This window comes from Sinohyriopsis cumingii, unplaced genomic scaffold (assembly GCF_028554795.1).
Source record: "Sinohyriopsis cumingii isolate HCF-2022 unplaced genomic scaffold, ASM2855479v2 utg001460l, whole genome shotgun sequence".
NCBI classification, from domain to species: domain Eukaryota; kingdom Metazoa; phylum Mollusca; class Bivalvia; order Unionida; family Unionidae; genus Sinohyriopsis; species Sinohyriopsis cumingii.
The window spans coordinates 283,659-311,310 of NW_028316002.1; the positions used below are offsets into that span (position 1 = coordinate 283,659).

The 27,652-nt window shown below is 33.3% G+C and overlaps 1 protein-coding gene across 1 annotated transcript in view; it reads right to left on the reverse strand.

Annotated features, from left to right (window-relative positions):
• LOC149772463 (uncharacterized) overlaps positions 1–27,652 on the reverse strand; it is a 190,323-nt gene that overhangs the window by 19,881 nt on the left and 142,790 nt on the right. Inside the window, exons 14-22 of the mRNA XM_089947775.1 lie at positions 26,354–26,514; positions 24,192–24,338; positions 23,011–23,144; positions 17,306–17,569; positions 16,623–16,779; positions 8,549–8,674; positions 7,505–7,662; positions 4,235–4,352; positions 2,669–2,803 (exon numbers count right to left, since the gene is read on the reverse strand). Coding sequence (XP_089803901.1) covers positions 2,669–2,803; positions 4,235–4,352; positions 7,505–7,662; positions 8,549–8,674; positions 16,623–16,779; positions 17,306–17,569; positions 23,011–23,144; positions 24,192–24,338; positions 26,354–26,514 — 1,400 coding nt within the window. The remainder of the gene's footprint in view (positions 1–2,668; positions 2,804–4,234; positions 4,353–7,504; positions 7,663–8,548; positions 8,675–16,622; positions 16,780–17,305; positions 17,570–23,010; positions 23,145–24,191; positions 24,339–26,353; positions 26,515–27,652) is intronic.

Sequence of the window (27,652 nt, forward strand, 5' to 3'; positions counted from 1 at the left end):
GGAACATTATTAATATATATTTCAAATTAAACTGATTTGTTGTCCTTGTCTAATATAAAATATAATTGATCTCTACAAATATATTTTTTCCAATTTAATGATATATCTTGTTTAAAATATCAGACAGGTTAGATAAACAATTAAGCTTTTGCATATAAAAGAAATTCTTTAAGTGATTATACTCTGAACTGGCTATTTTGTCAGTGAGTGACATGGATCATAATCATAAAATAACTATTGGTTGTCTTTAACCTATTTATGTTCCTAAAAATACAAATATTTCAATCTACAGGTAAAACAGTTTTAAACTATACAAAATCTTGTCTTTACAAATATACATAACCAGTATATTATCAAAGTCATCCGATACAATGTTTACTATAGAACTAATTCAATCACTTCCCACAGTATTAGGTCTTAGTATGATACAGCTCTTATCTTTTAAAAAATTAATAAATAAACCCAGACCAACAATGTTTTCAAGAGGTATGGCTACAAAATGATCAGACAATTTCCCAGTATAAATGTGAATCAAACATGCATGAACCAATGTGGTCTCATCTACAAATGCACAATGGAGGTTTGTGATCATGTATATAATAATTTAATTGAAGCCATATCAGTTCTTCTGATACAGCTAGCTAGGTCAGCTTTGTTTGCAAGCTTGCGCAAGCTTACATGAAAAACTCACACAAGGTTGCCAATAGCCAGCTTCCCTATTACTAGCTTGTGCAAGCTTGCTGCAAGCTTACATGACAAGCTCACACAAGCTTGCCAGTAGCAAGCTTACCTATTACAAGCTTCCTTATTACTAGCTTACACAAGCTAGTAATAGTGAAGCTTGCACAAGCTTGCAATTAGGCAAGCTTGTTACGGTTTCAAATCTAAGCTTGCCGCAAGCATACATAACAAGCTTGCAGCAAGCTTGCTGTAACCTTAAAAATAAGCTTGTGATTTTGGTTTAGGTCATCTCTCATATCCAAAGGAAAGCATTTACAAAATCACATTAATAACTACAACTACATGCTATATTTTGATTCAATTTGAAAACTTTGGAGCATTTCATTGCATTGATCATCAACTGAATTTCTCTCATGGCATTAGTAGGAAACTTTACAATCTTTAAAACTGCAAGACAATTGATCCATTGCAGAGTGACTCAGTTCTTTAGTGTTGAGTCAAATTTATCACATTCTGCTGTATATACTATATATATATATATATATATATATATATATATATATATATTGAACATACAAAAATGTCTCAAGGTAGATTAGTTTCTATATTTAATTGAGTTACTTCTCTAAATAAACAGAGATGCTGCCAGGATTTTATCTAAAGGGGCAGCTCCCCTTTTGTCACAAAAATTAGGAGGGGAAACAAAAGAAAGGAGGAGGAAGACCTAACACTTCAATATCAATCTCTCTTTCTTCCAGCTCCACTCTGTTAAAGCCATACTGAAATCAAAATCTTTTAAAGATCTTGCCTCTAGTTGGAAAAGCATTAGTTGTGCCTGATCTGTATATAATTACTGTTCTGTGCTGAACTCCCCCTTTCAATCTGCTGTCTAAAGTGACATATACATAGCTAGCTTAGCCAGCATGAACAAGCTGGGTAACTGTTTTTTATGGCTATATATTATTTACCACAGCTCATAGGTATTGTCTTTTGAATACTTATGCTCCAAAAAAGATTTTTCAATAATATAAGCTATGCAAAAGTTTCGCTTTCTTACATCAGTGCTTTTTCAGAGAAGCAGATGTTCTGGGAAGAAAGGATATTACAGGTGGTGCAACAGTGGAATTGTTGGACATAAAGAGAACTCCATTCCCATGTTGATTCTCCTGCCACCAGAGAAATGATAAAACCAGGGGACCAGCTAAAATAATTTTAGTTGTTTTTTATAGGAAAAACGTTTAAGGAAAACTACATTCAGAGAGATACCTGTAATCTTTCTCATGCATTGCACAATGATATATCCATGAACCTGTGTGGACTTTCAGGTAAATGTATAAGATTGAAGACAAAACCTTGAGTTTACCAATGAAATTAGACATTTCTTTCCATGCAAAATTTTTACAAGACTAAGAAAGAAGAAGATACATGGCAATATTTCAGACATTATTATATAATGATTTAAAGATTGATAGAAAATACATAGCCTGTTTCACACATTATTATATAATGATTTAAAGACTGATAGAAAATACATATCCTGTTTCAGACATTATTATATAATGACTGAAAGACTCACTAATGATCCTGACTCTTTTCATAAATCACATCTGAAATGAGCACATGTTTGAGAGAGACCCTCTATCAATATGGAAGACACAATCTTAAGCTTTCAAATGAAAACATTTTCAATGCAAAAATATTTTACAAGACTAAGAGAGTCAATGCAGTTCTAACCATTTATCATTTGTCTTTTGTAATATCTGAAAATTCTTGTATAAATGAAGATACAACATGTATATTTTTTGTAAACTAGAATTATTCTTGACAGAATATATATATGAAACGTTTCAGACATGGTTATATAATGCTTCAAAGACTCACTAAAAAATCATAAATCACAACTGAAATGAAAACGTTTTTGAGACCCTCTTTTAATAGTCCAAATAAATGAAACTACAGGAGTTATTCACATCCAAATATAACTTACTTCCTTCCTATTGTATTGGATGATTGGACCCAGTGATCCTCGTGTAAAGCTGAAATAAAAATTCTTGCCCTCGGAGCTCTCTTGTACCTTTACTGGTGTGCTGCTATCAGAAAATTTAAAACAGGAGGCCCATTCCTGAAAAAATAAAATATATCAGACAAATACATCAAATCCAAAGAATGTTAATTGCCTTGCTAATGCCTTAGAGAAAAGAAAGAACATCACTGCCAACTGTGACAACAAGCCTTATAAGATAAAGTTTTTTCAATATTTTCCTATTTCTAGTAATGGTGGAAATATATGATGGTGGATAGGTATCACATGTATATAATTTCAAGCCCTTTATAACAAGGCACTTTCTTTCATATGCTCAATTATTTTGCTTAGTGGGTTTTTGAGAAAAGGTTGCTTTAAGTGTGTGTGTGTGTGTGCGTGTGTGTGTGTGATCTGGATTTTTAAAACAGTGTTAACAATATTTCAGTCATATCTTTATGTCTGCAGTGTGACAGTTTATAGTGATGTCTAGCAGTAGGGCATCATGCCGCAGACATGTAGCATGATCTCCCACCCAGTCACATTATCCTGACACCAGGCTGACCAGTTCTAACACTAGCCTCTTAATGCTGAGTGCCTAGCAAGGCAGCTGTCAGTACCATTTTTAGAAGTCTTTGGTATGACTCGGCCTGAGTTCGAACCGGCACCCTCCTAGATTCGAGGCTGATGCTCCAACCACTAGGCCACCGGAGCATGCAGTCTGCTTTAAGGTTGTTGTATTTTTAGTAATGGTAGCATAATTGATTGACAATCAGTAAATTTTGTTGGAACTTGAAATCGCTTCATGTCAGTTTGCTTTTGGTAAAGTTGGTTCTACTCTGTTCGGTGGTTTGTGAGAAGTTCTTTAAATATTTTCTATTTTTTTTAAAACAGCTGCCCTTTAATGGTGGATTTTTATTTGTGTAAGTTTTGAAAGTCATTTATGCCAGGACTGCTTTCAATCAGATTTGGGCAAAATCTGTAAATTGCTTTTAGAGATGGTGGATCAACATTTTTTTAATATAGTAATCTAGAATGTTTTCTAACTTTTAGTAATGGTAGCCATTTTGGATGAAAGATGAGCAGCATCAACAGAGCAAATTTAAAAGATCTTGATGCCAAAATGGTCCCTGCAAAGTCATATGCAAATTGGTCAAGCAATTGTTGGGATCAAGTTATTAATTATAGCAACAGTGAAAGGACAACAGACAACACATGACAGGTGAAGGAACCTGCCATAAACTCACATGGTAACAACCAAGTGAGCCAAGATGCTTCAAAAGTAAACTGATCTAATTCAAATATGAAAGATTTCCAGAAGAAAAGGTTCAAATGAAGTTAAAATGATGACACTTCCCTGATAAATGGGATGGCACTTCCCTGATAAAACTGGGGAAATGACTGCACAAAAACATACAGCAACAGCAGTATAAAGGCAAATGTAGGCAAAGCAAATATGTATGCAGAAAAGCATCTTCAAAACTGAAAATGCTAAATGATTCTACTGTCTAAATTTAAGAAATTTCTTTTTACCTCTAGTCCTACCCCATGTCCACATTTCCCATAATGCACATCCTCTGTTTGATCAGCTAATGCAAAAGGAACATGAACTCCATTCACATGGACCTGCCTAATACAAGCATGGAGGGACCTGAAGAGATAATACAAACTTAGATCACATACACTGTCAATCATATTTTGATGCAAGTTTTAAAAATTGAAATCCTGTGAACATGAAAAAGTTAAGGCATGGAATGAAAAGCCCATGCAGGCCTGATATTGCTCCCATGACTTACACAATTTTTCAGTTGACCATTTCGCTGAACATGTTTCTCTTTTAGTGTAATTTAAGAACATAACTCTATGTAAGTTATCTTCCAAACATTCGACTATGTAGATTTTACCTACTTTACTACAGTCTGAAAACATTGTTTCAAATAAATAAATATATATCTTTATATATATATATATATATATATATATATATATATATATATATATATATATATATATATATATAAGAAAAATCCAATATACATTTAGTCTCCAGCATGGTAACAAACTTTAAGGTAATAAGATACAAGGCTGTGTTAAAAATATGCAATATTAATATAAATAATAAATATAATATTAAAATATAAAATGTCAACATATTCTAAAATGTTGGTATCAAATAAGGTTTAAGATATCTTATAACCATAAAATATCATATAAACTTTAACAGATGTCTCCAAACATTCATGACATCTTTAAATTCCATAAGATGTATGATATATGATATAACATAATTTTAATACAGATATTTATAAAGTCTATAATATACCTTAAAAAAGGTAATAAGGCATTATGTAAAGTTGTTTGTTGCTGTATGGTTTGACACCCTTTTTCAGCACAAGATAGGCTATACATGGTGGCCAGTATCAACGGTGGAGGAAGAACTCATTAAAACCCTGGAAAGAACCACTGACCCACGAGAAGCTACTAGCAAGCATTCTCACATACCCACATTGGCCAAATCTGAGACTTGAACCCACACTGATAAAGGTGAGATGGCAGTGAGCTGTAATGGTGAGCGCTTTAGACCATTCATCCACTCAGGTCCCCCACATTATGTAAAGTATATTAGACATCTTTATTCAATTTTGTGTACAAGATAAATTACATAATTTATAAGATATCTCACATCACTTATAAAATACAAAATTTAACAGATATCTCACTAAGTTTATAAGATAAAATATACATTTTGTATTATATCTCATAAAGTGCATACCATATCTCATAAATGTTTCAAGATAGCATATTAGCTTCATAAAACAGCTAATAAAGTCTACATGATATCTGATCAAGTTCACAAAATATCTGAATAAGTTTATAAGAAAGTTTTCCTCATTCATTATATAAACTATCATAAACTTTATAAGATATCTTCAAAGTTATAAGAAATCTTATAAAATTTGTAAGATAGTTTCTTTTGTATAACAATAACTTAGCTTATTATTACACAAGATGCATTATAAAGATTATAAAATATCTAATAACGTCTGTAAGATTCATATAAATTTCATGAGATATCTGGTTAAGTGTACAAGATGTCCTATAAAATATATAAGATATCTTATAAATTACACAAGATATCTTATAAAATATGCAAGATATGTAATAAAATATGCAAGATATCTTATAAAATATACAAGATATCTTATAAAATATGCAAGATATCTAATAAAATATGCAAGATATCTTATAAAATATACAAGATATCTTATAAAATATGCAAGATATCTAATAAAATATGCAAGATATCTTATAAAATATACAAGATATCTTATGAAATATACAAGATATCTTATATAATATTCATAATATATCTTACAAAATATACAAGATATCTTATAAAATATGCAAGATATCTTATAAAATGTACAAGATATCTTATGAAATATGCAAGATAGCTTATAAAATATACAAGATATCTTATAAAATATACAAGATATCTTATATAATGTTAAGTAGTGAGTAATTTTACCAGATATCTTATAAAACTGATTAGATCTTACAATGTTTATATAGTAACAAACAAACATACAGTTTATGAAATATCTAGTTTTTCAAATAAATACCAATTTGGTTTGCCATAGATGTCCTCCAGACTGACACACAATATTTTGGCATCCTTGGTTACATTTCACACCTTATGGTAACCAAGACAAGAATAGCATTATGATAAAGGACCCACTGTATGCCATTCCTATAAAGATCACCTAAATCGAAACTCTGTTAATCCCAAAGTCTCTCATCAGTAGAGTGTGTGTGTGGTTAGGATTTTTTTAACATAGCTTTAATAATTTTTCAGTTATATCGCTATGATGTCTGCAGTGTGGCAGTTTATAGTGATGTCTAACACTGGGGCATCATGCCGCAGACATGTAGCATGATGTCCCACCCAGTCACATTATCCTGCTACCAGGCTGACCAGTCCTAACACTAACCTCCTAATGCTGAGTGCCTAGCAAGGCAGCTGTTAGTACCATTTTTGTAAGTCTTTGGTATGACTTGGCTGGGGTTCAAACCCATGACCTCCTGCTTCCGAGGTGGATGCTCTTACCACTAGGCCACCGAAGCGGTCCTCATCATTAGAAGACGGACTACTGATAATATGAATTCAATGTTATATATTTTCCACCATTATTTGTACTGATTATTAACGCAGATTCCTTGATGACATAAGCAAAATGGGAGAATTTTTTTTATAAATGTATCCAGATTAATGGAGTTTCACTTTCAAGTCTTTATATTTTTGTAAGCATTTCATTGGCTATTTTAACTTCTGTAAATGTTTTCAAAATAACAGTAAAATCTGATTGACTTAATTTGTTCGAGATTATATTTTAGGGGTTATAGAATAATCATCAATGCATTTTGATGTATGTAAATGCTTATGTGCTTATAGTCTATGATATAAGAATGCATACAAATTGGTAAAATTAAGTGCATGTAAATCTTGACAGCTCCAGTGGCCTAGTGGCTAGATTATCTGCCTCGGATGTGGGAGGTTGTGGGTTCACACCTAGGCCAAGTCATACCAAAGACTTATAAAATATGGTACTAAACAGCTGCCTTGTTTGGCGTTCAGCATTAAGAGGTTAGTATTAGGACTGGTCGGCCTTGTGTCGGGATAATGTGACCAGGTGGGACATCATACTACATGTCTGCATCATGATCCCCAGTGACACACACACACACACATGTAAAACATACCTGTGATATGGTATTTGTTTGCTGGTTTGTTCAAGACCTTACCTAAATCTGGAATCTGTGGCAGCCTGCGAGACAGGTAAGCCAGCCAGGTACAACCCATTATTCACTTCAAAGGAAATTGCTTGTGAGGATAACCCAGGTTCAAAGGTATCTGTGCCTGTATCCACAGACATCTGTATTCTGTCTTGCTTTAACTCAATCTACAGGTAGGTAAAAAAGCCTGCAGAGTTTACCTCTCATAAAAAGACAACAGACAATGTTCTGCCAACTGATAAAGATTTGCTTATAATTCTTTCGAATCTATTTTTTTTAAAATCATGTTCTTTGTCAAAATTCTTTAAAGAAAAGTACAACTTTGAAAATTTGGAAGGTGGTGTGACCAATACTTTGTTTAGGGTTTTTGACTGTTTGGCATCTTTCAATTTTGCAGACAAGAAACTGATCATATCTTTCGAGTGATGATGAATATTTTAAATGATCAATGTTTTAGTTAATGAAAAAGAGATGCTGAGGGGTGATAAATATTAGACATTGTAAATCTTATACCATATGATATCAGCATAGTTGACTGACTGCCCATTAAATATTGAATGTCACACTCATTAAAAATATCCCCAAAAACAGAATGTCATTAAAAGACTATTAAATCTAGGACTACATAGTCATTGAAGAAATCCTTAAATACAGAAAGTCATGAAAAGACAATTAAATCCAGGACTTTATAGTCATTCAATATAGAATGCCATTAAATCTAAGATGTAAGTCATTGAAGATATCTTTAAATACAGAATGTCTTTAAAAGGCCATTAAATCTAGGACATCCTAGTTATTGCAGATATCCTCAAACACAGAATGTCTTTAAAAGAACATTAAATCTAGGACGACAGTCATTGCATAAAAAATATAATAAAGTATTAATTTATGCCATCATTGAATATAGGGACAGTTCCCAAAAAAATATAAAAATGATGAACATTACATATTACTAATTAATCTTCAGATTGAGAAACACTTACCATAATCAATTAGAAAAAGATATTTTATGATTATTATTTTAGAAAAATTGCTTTAGATTGCAAATCATACCTCCAGTTCATGAATCTTTCCATCACTATAAGTATTATCTTTACTTTTGGTTATGGTGGTGCCTCTGGATGTTCTAAACTCTACCAGAATATGTCCAGCTTGTAAGGACACCCAGCCTTGAAACCTCTAAAAAATAGAAAGAGAAACCATATATATATATCACATACATTAAAAATAACATGGCTTTTAAAGTGTTGGTATCAAACGATTTGATATACCAATACTATTAGTATATGATATTGTGATCCATCCATGGCTCAAAAACACACATATAAACATTCTTGCAACTGTGTGCTGTTGATTCTAGGACTATACATCAATGATGATATTCAACTGATTAATCATTAGTGACGTATGAAAATAATGACAAAAAGTATTAATAATCCCCGTTCTATATGAATTGAACATGGTGCAGGATTTTATTGCAATCCTTTCTCCTTTCCATTCCCTACTATACCCTCTCATGTGTAAGGGGAAAAATATACAGAAATCTGGAGAAAGAAAAAGAATAAGGACTGGATGAAAACCTTGAAACTGAACCTACACCAAGTAACCTACAAGAATATGGTTCATTGTAACAGTATGTGTACACTTTCCTTGGGACTTATCTAGTGTTTATATAATCAATGATACAAAGCTGCAATACCCAGTCAACACTATATGGTAAATTTTTGATTATGAGGAACACATACTGTAATTTAATGATTTGTTGTTGTTGTTGTTGTTTCTTAAACCTATTGCAATATTCTACTTAAATATGAAAATGTCCAAAGGCTGCCCCCACTCCCACCCTACCCCCACCCTGTGGACCATTGTAGCAAGATATTGGTGAATATCCATGAAAAGACGAGTGCAGTGAATTTTCGCTTGTGTCATACAACAAGCTCTCTAAACCTATGAATGATGGTAAAAGTTAAGTCAAACCAAACACAGAGAGAGAGAGACGAGAGAGAGAGAGAGAGAGAGAGAGAGAGAGAGAAAGAGAAACAATTTTGTGGTTGGTGGTAATGTTAATTGATTAAAGGAAAATAATGACCTAGATCGACTATGAATATATTAAAATATTTTAATTACCTCTTGATGGTTCATTATTTTATTTAGTTTTTATTCCACACTAATTTCCATGTGGCAGTTACGTGAATGACTGAGCGTTCAGTGCTCAAGAAGTTAACCATGTGATTGTAGTGCTCTACTTTCTTCATTAAAGGCAGCTTTCAAGTGTAAATCATCATAAGTGTGTCTTATACTGATTTCATCAATGTGAATAAAAACAGGAACTCAAAAAGAAAACAATCAACTTATCAATATGCAAAGGTGACTGTGAAAAACCACAAAAGGTACAGAACTACATTTTGTAGCAGACTCACTTGGCAGGAATGTGAGGAGTTCACACACTCAGTCAATAGTTTCCTGTAGTCAATCTTTACTACAATCAAAGAGCAAATATGTATATAAATAAAATATATGTACATTATGTATGCTGTATAAGTGATATACCATGTGGTATATCACTGATGCAGTGTACGTACTTATAATATTTATAGGTTACTGCATTTGTATGGGAAAATATGAACGAGTTTTGGGATGGAATACTGCACGACTTTGGGAGTGCAGTATACCCTTCCAACAAAACAAGTTCATATTTTCCTATACAAATGCAGTAACCTTTTTATTATATGCTCATTTTTTTATTCTACCTAAGGTTTAATTATATAAACAAAATACACTACAAGAAACAATGTAAATGAATGAATGCTGTATTCCAAACTAAATACACAAGTGCAGATTTGTCATTACACAATGACATAATTATTAAAGTGAACATAACTCCGCCCAGATAAATTTTAACTTAGTCGTGCGCTCGACATAACTTTCGAAAGAAAATGGCGTGTCTAGTTATAATTGAAATTTGCCGTCATATTGCAAGAACTTTTCCATTTGATCTTTAATGATGATATTTTGGTATTTTGTTTCGATTCAACGAAAGTTTGTGATTTTGGACTGGATTCATCTGTGCAAACTATACGTGAAATACACTGGATTGAAGCATGTTTACATCTGCAAATGTGTTTCTGTTTCTGTCACTGAATGTTTGAAATCATAATATGGGAAAAATATGAAGTCTTTCAATTGCAATTATCAAAAAGACGTTATGGAATTGAATGCTTATATCATTTTGAGTGCAGTAAGGAGGATACAATTGCACTTATCATCGAAATTACAGCACAATTTCGAAATGTTGTAATCCAGATTGAAAACCTATGACATGGCTCATGTAATTCGAATTTGCAGAATTAAGAAAATACATTTTGAGGAAATTCAGGATGTAAAACTAAGTATATTTTATTTTGCCATTCTTATCACCAGCTAAAGAAGAGAGTATATGACTTGTTACTTGTATGTTATTTCTAAGGACCTTATCTACTGTCTGTTGTATAATGTAGCTAGCCTAAATCTGTAACATTGTATCAAATCGGAATGTGCCAAAACAGCTGGGTTTTTTTGCAGTCCACGAAACATGTTTTAGTTCATTCAGAAACAAATTTAAACAACTATAATGCAAAGAGCCTCTTATGTGAGTGTACATGATTTGTGTACAAATCAAAAGTGCTGGCGTCTGCATCCATTGTTTGTTACAATAGAAAGTAGTTCCTTTATGCACATGAATGATGAATTCTATATGTGTATTGTCGCACGAGTTCAGTATCGGGCAATACTGAACGATTCTGACAATGTAAAGTTAACGGGGAAAAAAATGAGCATATAATATATATATATATACACACACACAGTGGAACCCTGCTATAACATGATAATTGGCGTCCAAAATACTGGATAACGTTATCAGGGTCACTTTAATGTGGGTTTTTACAGTATTTTTCTATTTTCAGAGAACAACTCATTGGCACATATACGTGTATTTATGTCTAATGTATATGATGAATAGAGTATCAACACTGTTTACTATCATGCCATCATGGCATGCAGTTTGTCTATAATGCATGTAATTCCATTGAAAAACTGCACAGAGATTTACAATATTCAATAATTTTTTTCCCAGAACATTATGTCTGAATTCAACGTCTAAATAAACAGCATGAACCGAATATCAAAACTGTTTACTTGCGTTTGATATCATACCATCGGGGCTTGCAATTAATCCATAATATATGTTATTCCATTGCAAAAATTGTACACATATTTAAACTATTCAATAATTTTGTCACACATCATTTGTCTGAATTCAATGGGAAAAATTAACAGCAAAATTAGGTTAAGAAATTTCACATGTACAGTTCATTACGTTCCAGGGTCTATGAATGGTGTCTGTACAAATTTCATACTGCTAAAAGTCTCATATGCATTTCCATGTACATTTATCTATTGCATATTTCCAATAATTAATGCTAATGTACGCCTATTCATTTGAATGACTACAGCAAGAATAATTAACAATCAACACATGCTTTTAGAGTGCATATAACTTACTTAAATTTTGTGAATATCGAAAGAAACATTTGAAAACTACTATACTAATCATTGCACAAAGTGGAGAGAACGATTTGTGTTTGTGAACTTTTTGTTCCATAATGATAAAATATTTTTATTAAAAAAAGGAAATTAATAACGAGTTCATAAACAAACTTAATACACATGTAAAACCCAAGAACTATGTGCAGTAGGCCTGCAATGGTTACGAGTCACTTTTATAAAATATTTAAGGTGAACACATGAACAATTTCATACCCTTTCAGTTTCCAGCTTAGCTGACATTATTTACTGGTCAACTGATTGCGTCTAATAACACCGCCAAGCCCAGCAAACATGTTGGTGGCTTTCTTTTTTTGACATTTATTAAATTGTGAGAATCTTTTATCAACCACCGCATTGTCCAATACTTGGTTGTGTATTGCAGTTAAAGAAGAAACACATGTCAGCTATTGTTTGAGCAATGATTGTATAGAGAATTAATTGAGAATTAATTGAAGACAATCACAAAGACGACATACTGACTTTACTCATGGATCAGTAATAAGTAACATTTCCGATAATGTTTATTTTGGCATAATAGTTCAAGAACCTGGTGAAATTGTTAAATTTCAGAAGCCAAGCCACGATCATATTAGATTCAAATTCATACTCTTCCCCAAAATGATAATAAACATTAGTTACACACTATTTCTTGTACTTTAAAAATAAATAAATTCCGGGTATGAAAAAATACATGCACATGTATTTAAAATTTCAGGAACCATGCCATGATCATAATATATATTGTATTATATTCAAATTTATACATCATCTCTTCCCCAAAATGATAATACATTTTTTTACACGAAACTTGCTTTTCCATAACCATAAAATATTTTTATAAAAATAGGAAATTAATAACGAGTTCAATTAAGCAAACCCCATACACATGTAAAGCCTGAGAACTAAGTGCACTAGGCCTGCAATGGCAACGAGTCACACTTATAAATTTTGTGAAAGTTGAACGCATTTACAATTTCATACCCTTTTAATTTCAGCTAATAAAGAGGACGTAATTTACTGGTCAACTGATTGGATCTAATAACACCGCCATAATTTTGTTTTTTGATTTTTATTAAACTGTGAGAATCATTTTTCAACCACCGCATTGTCTACTGCTTGGTTAAAGAAGAAACACATGTTGGCTATTGTTTGAACAATGATTGTATACAGAATTAATTAGACAGTCACAAAGATGACTTACTGGCTTTACTCATTGACCAGTAACATTTCCGATAATGTTTATTTTGGCATAACACTTCAAGAACCTGGTGATATTGTTAAATTTCAGAAGCTATGCCATGATTGTATTATATTAAAATTCATACGTGAACTCTTCCCCAAAACGATAATAAACATTTCACACACTATTTCTTGTACTTAAAAAAATATTTTTTCCCGGTACAAGAAAAATACACATACTGTAATGTACATGTATATCTGATTTAATCATGTTTATTTTTAATTTAAGTGTTTGTCAATTTTAAATTTTTTATTCTATTATAATGTAAATTTTTTTCACTAGAGATGATCCTTTTTCAGAAAATTGTTTGACCTTGACTGTTAGTTCATAAACACCAGGTGTTGATCTAAATTCTGACCTGGATTCAAAATTAGTGAACAAACAAAGTTCTATTTTATTTTAAAATGATTAGTTGTTGTCAAGGTCATGATGGGACTACATGGGTTAAGAAGAAAACATTTTTTTTTTAAAATTCTGGGAATAAAATCATTGGTCTAATCAAGGCAATATTCTGTTTACATGATATAAACATGATCATGTGACCCCCCCTCTGATTTTGCAACTTGGGGGAATTTTGAAACTGCATCTTATGATACAATATAATCTTTGTTTTGAGAGAGATTTCTCAGTTTTGGGCTTTTCATACTGATGTCAAGTTAATTTGTTGTAGCCAGATTTGAGCAATAATAATTCTTTATCCTCTGGAAATATTTTGAGGAATGCTCACACAGAAATTTTAGAAAGACATTGCTTACAAATTTAATTTGGATTTCCAACAGCGGAGTGCCATTATTTGCATTTCTACAAGGAAATGTAGATAAGTACAGTACTGACTACAGTATACGTCATCATCATCCATCTTGGATTTTACATCAGGATTCAAATTTGAAATTATTAGAACATTTATTACTAGAACTTTTGTAATTTAAGTCATGGATTATTCTTAGATTAATTTTGGATCTGATTCTTGAAACTGTAAGTTCTTCTTTTTTCATTTTTACAGAATTTTCCAGGAAAATAAATTATTTGTTACACTTTAAAATGCTTGTTTGTTTTCATTCTTTCTGTTTTACTGTTTATTCGTGCCTAAACACATAACAATATATGTATTGAAAATTTCAGGAACCATGCCATGATCATATTAAATTTGAATTCATACTTAATCTCTTCCCCATAATGATAATACATTTTTTTGATACTATGTCATATTTGTTCATGTGTGAATGAATATACAAAATTTTGGGAACCATGCCATGACCACGTTATATCCCAAATCGCATTATAAGGGGGCACGTTATAGCGGGGTTGCACTGTATGTATGTGTATATATATATATATATATATATATATATATATATATATATATATATATATATTCATTTCAGCCCTGAGACATATTCACCATCTCACCTTGTTCAGTGAGGGAATATTTGCTGCACTGTTTGCCCCATATATTCTGTATCCTATAAACTTCTTTATTCTCTTAATTTGTAACTATGATTAATAATTATATGCGTATGGAAATAAAATCTAACAGCTGTGGGTCATCGTTATAAATTTTGTTCTGTGACAATTCTAGGTCATTATTCTAAATCCCATTTGCATGTCTTTTGAAGCATAAACTAACTGAAGTGACGTTCAAAAGCGCACAAATAAATTGTGACTAAAATTCGCTATTCATGTCCCATGTCAAATGTGGGTCAATATTTTCACTCCCAGTCATACTCCTTAGCATGTGAATCAACAGTGTGAAATTTATAATAATTATCTTGGTTAACTAAATGTTATTAATATGCCATAAAAATTACTAGTAACTGCCCATGCAGTTAAAATACAATTAAATTTTGGACAATGGACATCCCAGTCATGCTTTAGTGTAGGACATATTGTGTAAATCCCAGTCATGCTTCAACTGTAGGACATATTGAGTAAATCCCAGTCATGCTTCAACTGTAGGACACACTGAGTAAATCCCAGTCACGCTTTACTGTAGGACATACTGAGTACAGCTTTAACTGTAGGACATATTGAGTACATCCCAATCATGCTTTAACTGTAGGACATATTGTGTACAGCTTTAACTGTAGGACATATTGTGTAAATCCCAGTCATGCTTTACTGTAGGACATATTGTGTACATTCCAGTCATGCTTTAACTGTAGGATATATTATGTACATCCCAGAATGCTTTAACTGTAGGACATATTGTGTACATCCCAGTCATGCTTTAACTATTGGACATATTGTACAAATCCCAGTCATGCTTTAACTGTTGGACAAATTGTGTAAATATCAGTCATGCTTTAACTGAAGGACATATTGTGTACATCTCAGTCATGCTTTAACTGTAGGACATATTGTACAAATCCCAGTCATGCTTTAACTGTAGGGCATATTGTGTACAGCTTGAACTGAAGGACATATTGTGTAAATACCAGTCATGCTTTAACTGTTGCACATATTGTGTAAATCCCAGTCATGCTTTAAATGTAGGACATATTGTGTACATCTCAGTCATGCTTTAACTGCAGGACATGTTGTGTACATCTCAGTCATGCCTTAACTGTTGGACATATTGTACAAATCCCAGTCATGCTTTAACTGTTGGACATATCGTGTAAATCCCATTCATGCTTTAAATGTTGGACATATTGTACAAATCCCAGTCAAGCTTTAACTGTTGGACATATTGTGTAAATCCCAGTCATGCTTTAACTGTTGGACATATTGTGTAAATACCAGTCATGCTTTAAATGTAGGACATATTGTGTACATCTCAGTCATGCTTGAACTGTAGGACATATTGTGTACATCTCAGTCATGCTTTAACTGTAGGACATATTGTGTACATCCCTGTCATGCTTTAACTGTAGGGCATATTGCGTACAGCTTTAAATGTTGGACATATTGTACAAATCCCAGTCATGCTTTAACTGTTGGACATATTGTGTACATTTCAGTCATGCTTTAAATGTAGGACATATTGTGTACATCTCAGTCATGCTTTATCTGTAGAACATATTGTGTACATCCCAGACATGCTTTAACTGTTGGAAATATTGTGTACATCTCAGTCATGCTTTAACTGTTACAGTAGGACACATTGTGTACATCCCAATCACGCTGTAACTGTAGGACATATTGTGTACATCCCAATCACACTTTAACTGTAGGACATATTGTGTACATCCCAATTATACTTTAACTGTAGGACATATTGTGTAAATCCCAGTCATGCTTTGACTGAAGGACATATTACCAGCAGTATATAACTGAGTCCTGTTCTTCATTATGACATACCTGAACTGAGTTTTTGATGAAGAAAATTAGTCCATCATTAAACAGTGTCCTGAAGTCAATATTGATATTCTGTATTGGTCCTGTTCTCATGGTAGACAGTGGAAACCTTGCATATCCTCTGCCACCAAAAACGATTCCAGCCTCAAGGTCCTGTGGTCTAAAACAAACAAAAATGCAAAAACATTCTAAATATTCAGGCTTTGTTATACATAAGAGAAAAGCATTTAAAAAGCATGATGTATTAAGCTTTCAGGTCAGGTTAACATTTTCCTAATCCTATAGCAGATAACAGGGCTAATGTTAATTAAGTTTACAGTCGCATAAATCAAGTAATCATGACTTTTGCAGCCTTAGAAGTGGATGCAGGTATACAATCATAAATTATTCACTGGGGCAGTTTAGATTAAGTACCATTCTCAATGATGCAGCAGTGCAGACTATGGTAGATCTCAAACTCATGACCTCCCAATCCCCAAACCAAATATCCAATTACAAAACCACACTTAAACAAGGGACATAACTTTACCAAATAAGTTTTATTACTACTCAGTGAACATGTTCCCATAAAGAACTGTTAAAATATCTCTCAAGACTTCTATCCCTTTAAAACCACACTGATTTAACATAAAATATTTACACAGTTTTTCTTCTCTGGAATATTTATAACAGACTTTGCTCATTACCGACTATCCTGACAAAGTGGAGTTATGGTCCCTGAACTGTCCCGCTGAACCAAGCTGAGATATTGCTGATTGACAGCCACTTCAGCTAGACACCCTTGCCAATTTCCCTTTCCATATTTAGGATATCCTTTTGGGGTCCCTCCAAAGTATAGTACAGTTGGCTTGGCTTGAGATGCAGGCAGTGACGGCACAGTAAGGTTCTTCCTGGTACCAGCCTTTACATCTTCGGAGTCAGTTATTCTAACATCAATATTGTTTGTAGACCTGACATTTGAAAAAAAATGTTTAGAAGGTAAAATATATGATGAAATTTTATTCAGCAGTACGTTTGTCAATGCTGTTTTTTTATGTATTTTTATGCATGTAGTACAAGTTTAAAAAAAATGAATTAATGAAATATTTTAATTGAAATACATCACATTGCAAACTTTTTCACAAAACAGTAAATTAAATGCATAAATAATAATAATAATAATAATGAGGATTTTGCATAGCGCCTAATCTTTAGAAGCTCTAAGCGCTTTACAACATTAGACAACACCTATAAGATAAAAAAAACATATAATAATAATATTACAAAAACAAACACCATGAAATTAGAGAAACATTAAAAAATAAAAAACGTGCTGAGAATATTTCAGGTAGGAAACATTATTAGGTCTTTAAGTTTGTTCTTGCAGTTGAAATAAGTGAGTTTTGAGAGCCCTCTGGAATGTGATCACAGTGTCTTTGTGTCTAAGTTCAGTGGGCAATTCATTCCACATTGCTGGGCCCTGGTATGCAAAAGAACGTTGTCCATATGACTTTGTTTTCATAGTGGGAATAATGAGCATACGATTGTCAGAAGAAGCGTAAGTATCTTGCTGGTGTGTACACATGGGTGAGGTCGGATAGGTATGTTGGACTAGAGTCCAACAGTGAAACATAGCACAGAGAACAAATTTTGTGTTTGATTTGTATATTTGGGTGTCATCAGCGTACAATTGGTGAGACACTGGATGATGGTCTATGACACTTGAGAGCAAATGAGTGTTCAGAATGAAGATAACAGGTCCAAGAACAGACCCCTGTGGAACACCACAACATAGATCAACTGGGCTGGAGTGTATTCCATTTGCAGATACAATTTGTGTCCTGTTGACCAAGTAGGACTTGAACCACAGTAAGGCTGTATCATGAATGCCAAATACATGCTGGAGATGGTGAAGTAATATATCATGGTCTATTGTGTCAAATGCTGCAGACAAATCAAGGAGGGTGACTGTAATCTTTCCGCTATCCAACCCAGAGAGAATGTCATTAACTACTTTTAGAAGAGTAGTTTTGGTACTGAGGCAAGGGCAATATGCAGATTGTACATTGCTAAAAAGACTGCTTGAATTTAGATGAGATACTAGCTGGGATAGAACAATCTTTTCTAAGATTTTTGATATGAATGGGAGATTAGAATCTGGGTGGTAGTTCTTTAAATCGTTATGGTCTAGTGTTGGTTTCTTCAGCAGAGGCTTTACAATGGCAGTTTTGAAAAATGATGGGAATTCCCTGGATGAGAGAGAGGTATTAATAACATCAGTTAGTGAAGGCAATACTGGATCTAAGCACTCAAGCAGCAGTGATGTTGGAATTGGATCAAGTTCACATGACTTTGGTGCACTCTTCATCAGGATTGTACGTACGAAATCCATAGAGACAGGTTCAAATGCTGCTAATGGTTGCCACTCAAATTCTGTATCCCAATGGTATGATGACGACGAGTCAATTGAAATTGTGGTGTCAAGCTTATCTCTGATGGTTTGTACTTTGTCATGGAAGAAATTTGCATACATGTCTGGAAGGTCGACTGGAAAGAAGGTAGTTGGAAGTGACTGTTATTGTATACGAGTTACTCTTTCATGTGCTGTACATAACTAATCTAAAATGCCAATTTTATGAAACAAGTTTAGAAATTTGCATTTTTTTTTATCCATGTCAAACAGTGATATGAAATTAGTGTGGCATTACTGTTTACAAATTTCATTAAAAGATGAACATATGCTAAAGATTTTATTTATACAGTGACAAAAATTACATTTTATTTCAGAATCATACACAGAAGTGTGTGTGTGTGATTTTGACTTTTAAAGCAGCATTTACAATTTTGATGTCTGCAGTGTGGCATTTTATAGAGATGTCTAGCACTGGAGCATCATGTTGCAGACATGTGGCATCATGTCCCACTGAGTCAAATTATCCTGACACCAGGCCAACCAGTCCTAACACTAACATCTTAATGCTGAGTGCCAAATGAGGCAGCTGTGTATATATTTTTAGAAGTCTTCAGTATGACTATTCCTGGGTTAGAACTGGCGGCCTCCCACATCTGAGGCAGATGCCACAACCACTTAGGCCACTGGAGTAGTCACATCATGCAGAGAACAAAATTTATTTCACATATGTCATGTTGTAATATTACATAATGAATCGTCTACTTATTTTAAACAAATTTTATTTATTATTTTCTTATATGTAAAACAAATAATTATCATTTACTAAGATATATAAAATTTTGCAAAAATTTAATAACAAAATGTTTGTTGTATTAAACATTAAAGGATGCATATAATAATGGGAATTTTTATGGATAAATCATGTATTCAAAATTAGATCCAAGACTTGACTTAATTATTTTCTCTGAACTGTCTAGGCAAGCTAAATAACAGTCATGGCTGTAAGTCAAATCTAAACTGTCCAAGGCAAGTGAAACAACAGTCAAGGCTGTAAGTCAAATCTAAACTGTCCAAGGCAAGTGAAACAACAGTCACAGCGGTAAGTCAAATCTAAACTGTCAAAGGCAAGTGAAACAACAGTCATGGTGGTAAGTCAAATCTAAACTGTCCAAAGCAAATGAAACAAAAGTCATGGTGGTAAGTCAAATCTAAACAACCCAAGGCAAGTGAAACAACAGTCATGGTGGCAAGTCAAATCTAAACTGTCCAAGGCAAGTGAAATAACAGTCATGGCTGCAAGACAAATCTAAACAGTCCAAGGCAAATAAAACAACAGGCATGGCTTTAAGTCAAATATAAACTGTCCAAGGAAAGTGAAACAATAGTCACAGTTGTAAGTCAAATCTAAACTGTCCAAGGCAAGTGAAACAACAGTCATGGCTGTAAGTCAAAGCTAAACAATGTAAGGCAAGTGAAACAACAGTCATGGCTGCAAGTCAAATCTAAACTGTCCAAGGCAAGTGAAACAACAGTCATGGCTGTAAGTCAAAGCTAAACAACATAAGGCAAGTGAAACAACAGTCATGGCTGCAAGTAAAATCTAAACTGTCCAAGGCAAGTGAAGCAAGAGTCATGACTGTAAGTCTCACCTAAACTATTCAAGGCAAGTGAAACAAAAGTCATAGTAGTAAGTCAAATCTAAACTGTCCAAGGCAAGTGAAACAACAGTCATGGCTGTAAGTCATATCTAAACTCTCCAGGGCATGTGAAAAATTAGTCATGGTGGTAAGTCAAATCTAAACTCTCCAAGGCAAGTGAAACAACAGTCATGGTGGCAAGTCAGATCTAAGCTTTCCAAGGCAAGTGAAACAACATTCATGGCTGTAAGTCAGACCTAAACAGTGCAAGGCAAGTGAAACAACAGTCATGCTGTAGTCAAATCTACACTGTCAAGGCAAGTGAAACAGTTATGGCTGCAAGTCAAATCTAATTAGCAACCCAAGGCAAGTGAAACAACAGTCATGGCTGTTAGTCAAATCTAAACTGTCCAAGGCAAGTAAAACAACAGTCATGGATGTAAAATCAAATCTAAACTGTTCAAGGCAAGTGAAACAACAGTCATGGCTGTAAGTCACATCTAAACTGTCCAAGGCAAGTGAAAAAAGTCATGTCTATAAGTCAAATCTAAACTGTCCAGGGCAAGTGAAAAACAGTCATGGTGGTAAGTAAAATCTAAACTTTCCAAGGCAAGTGAAACAACAGTATTAAGTCAAATTTAATCTGTCCATGTCAAGTGAAACAACAGTCATGAATATTAAATCAAATCTAAACAGTCCAAGGCAAGTGAAACAACAGTCATGAATGTGAGTTAAATCAAAAGAGTCCAAGGCAAGTGAAACAGCAGTCATGGCTGTATGTCAAATATAAACAACCCAAGGCAAGTGAAACAACAGTCATGGCTGGATGTCAAATATAAACTGTCCAAAGCAAGTGAAACAACAGTCATGGCTGTAAGATAAATCAAAACTGTCTAAGGCAAGTAAACACCAGTCATGGATGTAAGTCAAACCTAAACAGTCCAAGGCAAGTGAAACAACAGTCATTGCAGTAAGTACAAATCTAAACTGTCTAAGGCAACTGAAACAAGAGTCATGGTGGTAAGTCAAATCTTGTTGTTGTTGTTGTTGTTGTTGTAGGGTTTAATGCCATTTTTCAGCACACGATAGGCTATGTATGGTGGCCAGTATTAATGGTGGAGGAAGAACCCGGGAAAACCCCGGGAAGAACCACCAACCCACGAGAAGCTACTGGCAAGCTTTCTCACATACCCACATTGGTTGAATCCAAGACTCGAACCCACGTAGACAGAGGTGAGATGGCAGTGATCTGTAATGGAGAGCACTTTAGACCACTCGGCGTAAGTCAAATCTAAACAGCTTATTAAACACTGAGGCCAACACTGATACAAAACAACAACTGGAAATGTTTCTAGAGTGATGCAATCAACTGAAATATGCAACAGTTTCATATCAGGATTATGCATTAAATCTGGGCAAATAATGTTCAATTATTTCATGACTGTTTTCATTGTTTTAGTCGAGGGATCTGTAGCTGCACATTGTCATATTTGGGATAAATTTCAAATAATTTCAGAATATTTTAGAAGTACTTTTGAGGATTTCATATTTTTGGTAAAGACAACCATATATGAAGGTGAATCAGCACAAATTTTACAAAATGAAAAGTCCTCAACACCAGATATATCATTTAGTCAGGTTATACACAAAGACACAGTGATCACATTAAAGACGGCTCTCAAAACTCATTATTTCGACTACAAGAACAAACTTAAAGACCTAATAATGTTTCCTACCTGAAATATTCTCAGCATGTTTTTATTTTTTTAATAATGTTTTTCTAATTTCATGGTGTTTGTTTTTGTAATATTATTATTGTATGTTTTTTTATCTTACAGGTGTTGTCTAATGTTGTAAAGCACTTAGAGCTTCTGAAGATTAGGCGCTATACAAAGTCCTCATTATTATTATTATTATTATTATTATTATTATTATTAGATATCTGTTGTTTATTTAAGAAGTACCAGATTTACTGGCAAATAAACATCATTTTTTGAAGGCATTTATGCTAGAGAGCCTCTTCATAAATTTGGCTAAATTTTGTTGAGGTATTATTTTGAAAAAATCTTTTAAAGCTTTTGCTCTGCTTTAAGTAACTGTGGCCATATTTGATGACATATTATCATGATTTGTACAAATTTAAAAACTCTGTTGCAAAAGCAAAATTTGATTGAAATTGATTCAGCGTTTTTTTAAAAGAAATTCGACAGTAGGAAATAATGAGGGATGGACAAGGCGCAATACTCAATGGACACAGGCTTATATCATAAAGTCATGTGGCCTCATTTGCCAGACATGATAAATTGTGCTGCCAAAAATATAAAAAGTGTAATTTAGAGTTATTCCAAAATATTTTCTTTACCTTGTCAGATGCAACCTGTACCATCGGCTTGTGTTCAATGGGTACTCTAGTTGCAGTTCATTCATGTCAACACCTTTTTCATTCAAAATGGACAAAATTGGGTTTCTAGCTTTCATGGACAATACATAAGAGGCCTGTGACATCATAAAAAAATAGAAATAATTTCATGGCTGTGCTTGATTTGAAAAACATCAAGGGTAGAGAGTTGAGTTCAGTTGTATATATTATATGCATTAAGACTTTCTCAAATTCTGCCAGTGTGATGACTTCACCTTCCTGTTTATTTCAAGAACACAAGGTTTAATTGGTGATGTAGCCTTTTATATATATATATATATATATATATATATATATGCCTAGAACAGTCTCCTCTGAGATTTATTCCTTCATTTCTGTGTTATTTTTCCAAAATAAAGACAAGATACACACTTTTTGTGGAGCCCACCTTTTTATATAGGTACCATTTATACCCACTTACAAGTCCAGTCAAACTGCAAATAGAAAAGACTCTTAGCTGCCATCACATAAGCTTCCATCATGCCTTGGATATGGAGTCAAGAGATAAATACACAATCATTTGGTTTACATGATTAATATCTGCATTATAATAAATTAATAATTTTACATACAAATACCTAAAACTAAATGTTTCATACATCTAACTACAGTGTGTTGTGTTGGAACAGTGGCAGATTATGTAAACTGATCAATATATAGGGAAAGTTCTTCCATAATTTGATATACACCAAATCAGAAATTAAGACAGAAAGAGAGACAGAAAAAAAAAGAGTGAGTAAGCAAGTGACAGGATTTTGTCACATAAATATAATATGGCTTTTTTAACATCTAATAATTAATTTACTTTAAAACAGTGCATAATTATACAGTAATGCAGTGCAGTAAATACTCAGGTCACAAGAATATTCATGCAGAATGACACTGTGGTCCCTCACTATAAAGACCTCGGATTAGTCCAGTTCCTCATATATCATGGATAGGGTCATGGTATAATTGTAATAATGACTAGTTTTGATATGAAAGCAGCAGTTCAATAAAAGGCAACCTTAAATGATGCACACTTTGAAGATATGTAATTTTCAATTATATAAGAAAATGTTGCATGCGTGTGTATGTGTGTCTGTGTGTATTTCTAATAATTCTTTCAGATGCAATAACCCTACCACATCTTTAGTTTGTATGACAGCCACAGGTCCATCTACATTAGTTGGTTTGATCATCATGTCCACTGTAGTGGTCAAGGACAGGCTCTGGTCATTCTCACTGACTGGTACAGTTAGATAGCCACTTCCTGTCAGAGAAACTGCCATCTGAAAAAAGGTATACAAAGACTAACAATAAAATAATTACTCAAGCCTCAATCATGCAAAATAATTTTATTTTAAGAAAATATTTTTCAGATTACTTTTGAAACCAAAAAGAAATCCAGTTTTCTGAGTAATTTAAATAATTTGTCAGTAGTCCATTCAGCAAGTGACTTGCCATACTAATTTTGGCAATATCTGACAAAAGAATATTAAAGCTGACACGCTTGACAATGATTTGGTTCAAAGGTCAAGACTGGGGTTCTTATCAGTGTAGGCTTGTGTGCATGACAACACAATTATGAATGAATGATTTTCCAAGGGGGGTTGTGGATATATCTAATAAATGCTTAGAACAATCCCACTTCAATAACTTTTTAAAAAATATGGCTTAATTAAATGTAGCCTGTTGATAGATCTTGATGGTATTTGAAAGAGTTCATAGCTTTTAAGAAGTTCAATGTCAAAGATAATGACAAAGCCTTTTGTACCAAACTTATTCTTGAATTTAGTATGTTGACATTTCTTAAGAATATCTGAGATCATTTCAATACTCAGCAATTAAAATTTATAGAGGGGAATAAACAGACTCTTCATGAATTCCAACAAAGGATACTTGTTTTTATTAGAATTTGATACAATTTTATATAATTCTTTATAAGTGAGTACATGAGAACTCCTGGAAAAAATGATTATTTGTATTTAAATGTATTGTAACACAAACAGATAACTGAGGATGAATCAAAATGTTAATGAGAAGATGGTGATTATTTTATGATCTCAATGGAATGTTAATCCAACATAATGTATGTTACATTTTTCTTTTTCACAAATTATTAAACAGATTACATGTATTGATAGGCAGTCATCATTACAATGTAAAGGAAACAAATCTTTTGTATCGTAGCCATTAAAACAGGTACTTTTTGTGACATATATATACACTGAGGACATATATTTTGCATCTAAATGATGAGAAAAACTTTATCTAATTACTAATCAATTTGATGTTGATCAGAAATCTTGCAGATATTTTAAGCATTCTGTAAACAATACTTTTCTGGTGAAAGCACAATGTTAACATTACCAGCCATCTAGGAGAAGTAGTGATAACAAGATTTTGTAGATGACAATTGTGGTGGCAGCCATATTGGAGGTCAGGTTAGCACAATTTCCATTTATGACCAACTGGACATCATATGAAGTCTACCATGCTGATGTGATTATTCATCAGAAGTGGTGATAGCAAGATTGATTTTCAAGATATTGGATGTCTGATTGGCACCATTTTCTTTTAAAACCAACTAGACATCATAAGAAGTCTTTTAGTAAAACAAAATACATTTTAAAAAGACCTTCAACTCAGAAGCATCAATAAAAATATTTTCAAGATGACAGCAGTAGCAGCCATAATGGATGGGTAAGCAGCACCATTTTCATTTAGGACCAACCAGATATCATAAGTCTTCTGGTAAAACCCAATGTCATTATGACTTTCTGTTCAGGTGGAGTAGCAATACAAATATTTTCAAGATGGTTGTATTTTTTCGTTTAGGGCTGACCACTCTGGTGGTCTAGTGGTTAGAGCATCAGCCTCAGATGTGGGAGGTGACATGTTCAAACACCGGGTGAGTCATACCAAAGATTTATAAAAATGGTACTAACAGCTGCCTCATTTGGCATTCAGCATTAACAGGTTAGTGTTAAGACTGGTTGGCCTGGTGTCAGGGCAATGTGATATAATTTTGTCTGCAGCAGGATGCCCCAGTGTCAGGCATCACTATAAACTGACACACTGCAGACAAGATAGCGCCATGACTGAAAATTGTTAATCCATGTTAAAAATCCAAATGTCTCTCTCAAATTTATGACCAAATCAGCATTATATAAAGTCTTTAATGATCTGACCATTCATTCAGCAAGAGTAGTGATAACAAGATAATGAATATGGCCACTGGGGTAGGCTTCTAAGACATCAGAAGAAATTCTTATGCAGTCAATTTGTGGAGTCAATAACACACCTGTATTGATGAAGCAATCAATTTTGCCTTGTTAATTTTTTCTCTCAGCTCCGTCAGGTTACTTCTTATGCGACCTTGAAGAGCCTGTACTATCCCACATGGATCAGGGAAGACACGTCGCAGACTCATAATCTCCCGAACTTCCCGGGTAGCATTCCTTGCTGTCAACAGAAATCAGTTGGACTAAATAAAAGTGTATATTTATTTAATTACTTGAACTTGTAAAGTACTTTGGGAGGAGTAGTGATAACAAACTAAAGTGCAAATTGTTCAGGCAGATCAAGCTGATGGAAACTCTTAGAAGCCCATGTTTCTCACACCAAGAGGTATCTGCTTTAGAAAGGTTTACATAATGTAATTTGATGCACATCAAAAACAAATCTGAACCTGCAAATTCTATTACTATTCAGTACCTGACCTGTATATATTTAATAAGAATTTTGGCCTGATATAATTATGCCTTATATTTTATATCTGCAGAGTCAAAATTCAGCACTTTTTTAAATGAAAATTTAGTGGAGATTATATTTGGCATAAATTGTTCAGGAATTCTTAATATATTATTGCTTGAGTGTTATTTTCAGGTGCTAATGGATTATTATGTAATTACGTGCAAAATTTAACCTTTAGTAAATATGTATACATTAAAATGACTTCACTCTACTCAGTATACAGCATGGTGGGTATTATAATTACACACAGAAAATCTGTACTAATTTTTACACATCTATGTTAAAAATAAACATCTAAACATTAAACAATATTATTATACAATATTATTTTAATGGTGAATTCCTAAAAATATGAATTTTTTTAAAAATCATCCATGACTGAAGCTGAAGGCTGTGCATTACCAACATTCTCAGATTCAGCCTCAGTCCCCCACATCATGCCTGAAGCCAAACTCATACATAGAATTTGTTTCTTTTATCCTCTGGTCCCAGGAATTTTCTTCAAACAAGATTTCCCTGGAACATGCTATCTTACTAATAACCAATGCAATAATGTATTACCCTGTATGTACTGAATATATTCAAATACATTAACTTAAAACAACAATTTTTTTTATCTGCAGTGACATAATTCACTGGCAGATCAGATCTATGTAGTTTGTTCTAGTCATGAAGCCTAACAAACTGTATAGACCCAGATATGGCAGCCCATTATGCAACAATAAATCTTGGTCTACACTACTTGCAGTTGAATCCATCTTTAATGTGAGTATATATGGAAACCTGCAAACACTTTACACAGAGTTTTTACACTGAATCTCAATGTTGATAGTATTGTTGCTATCAC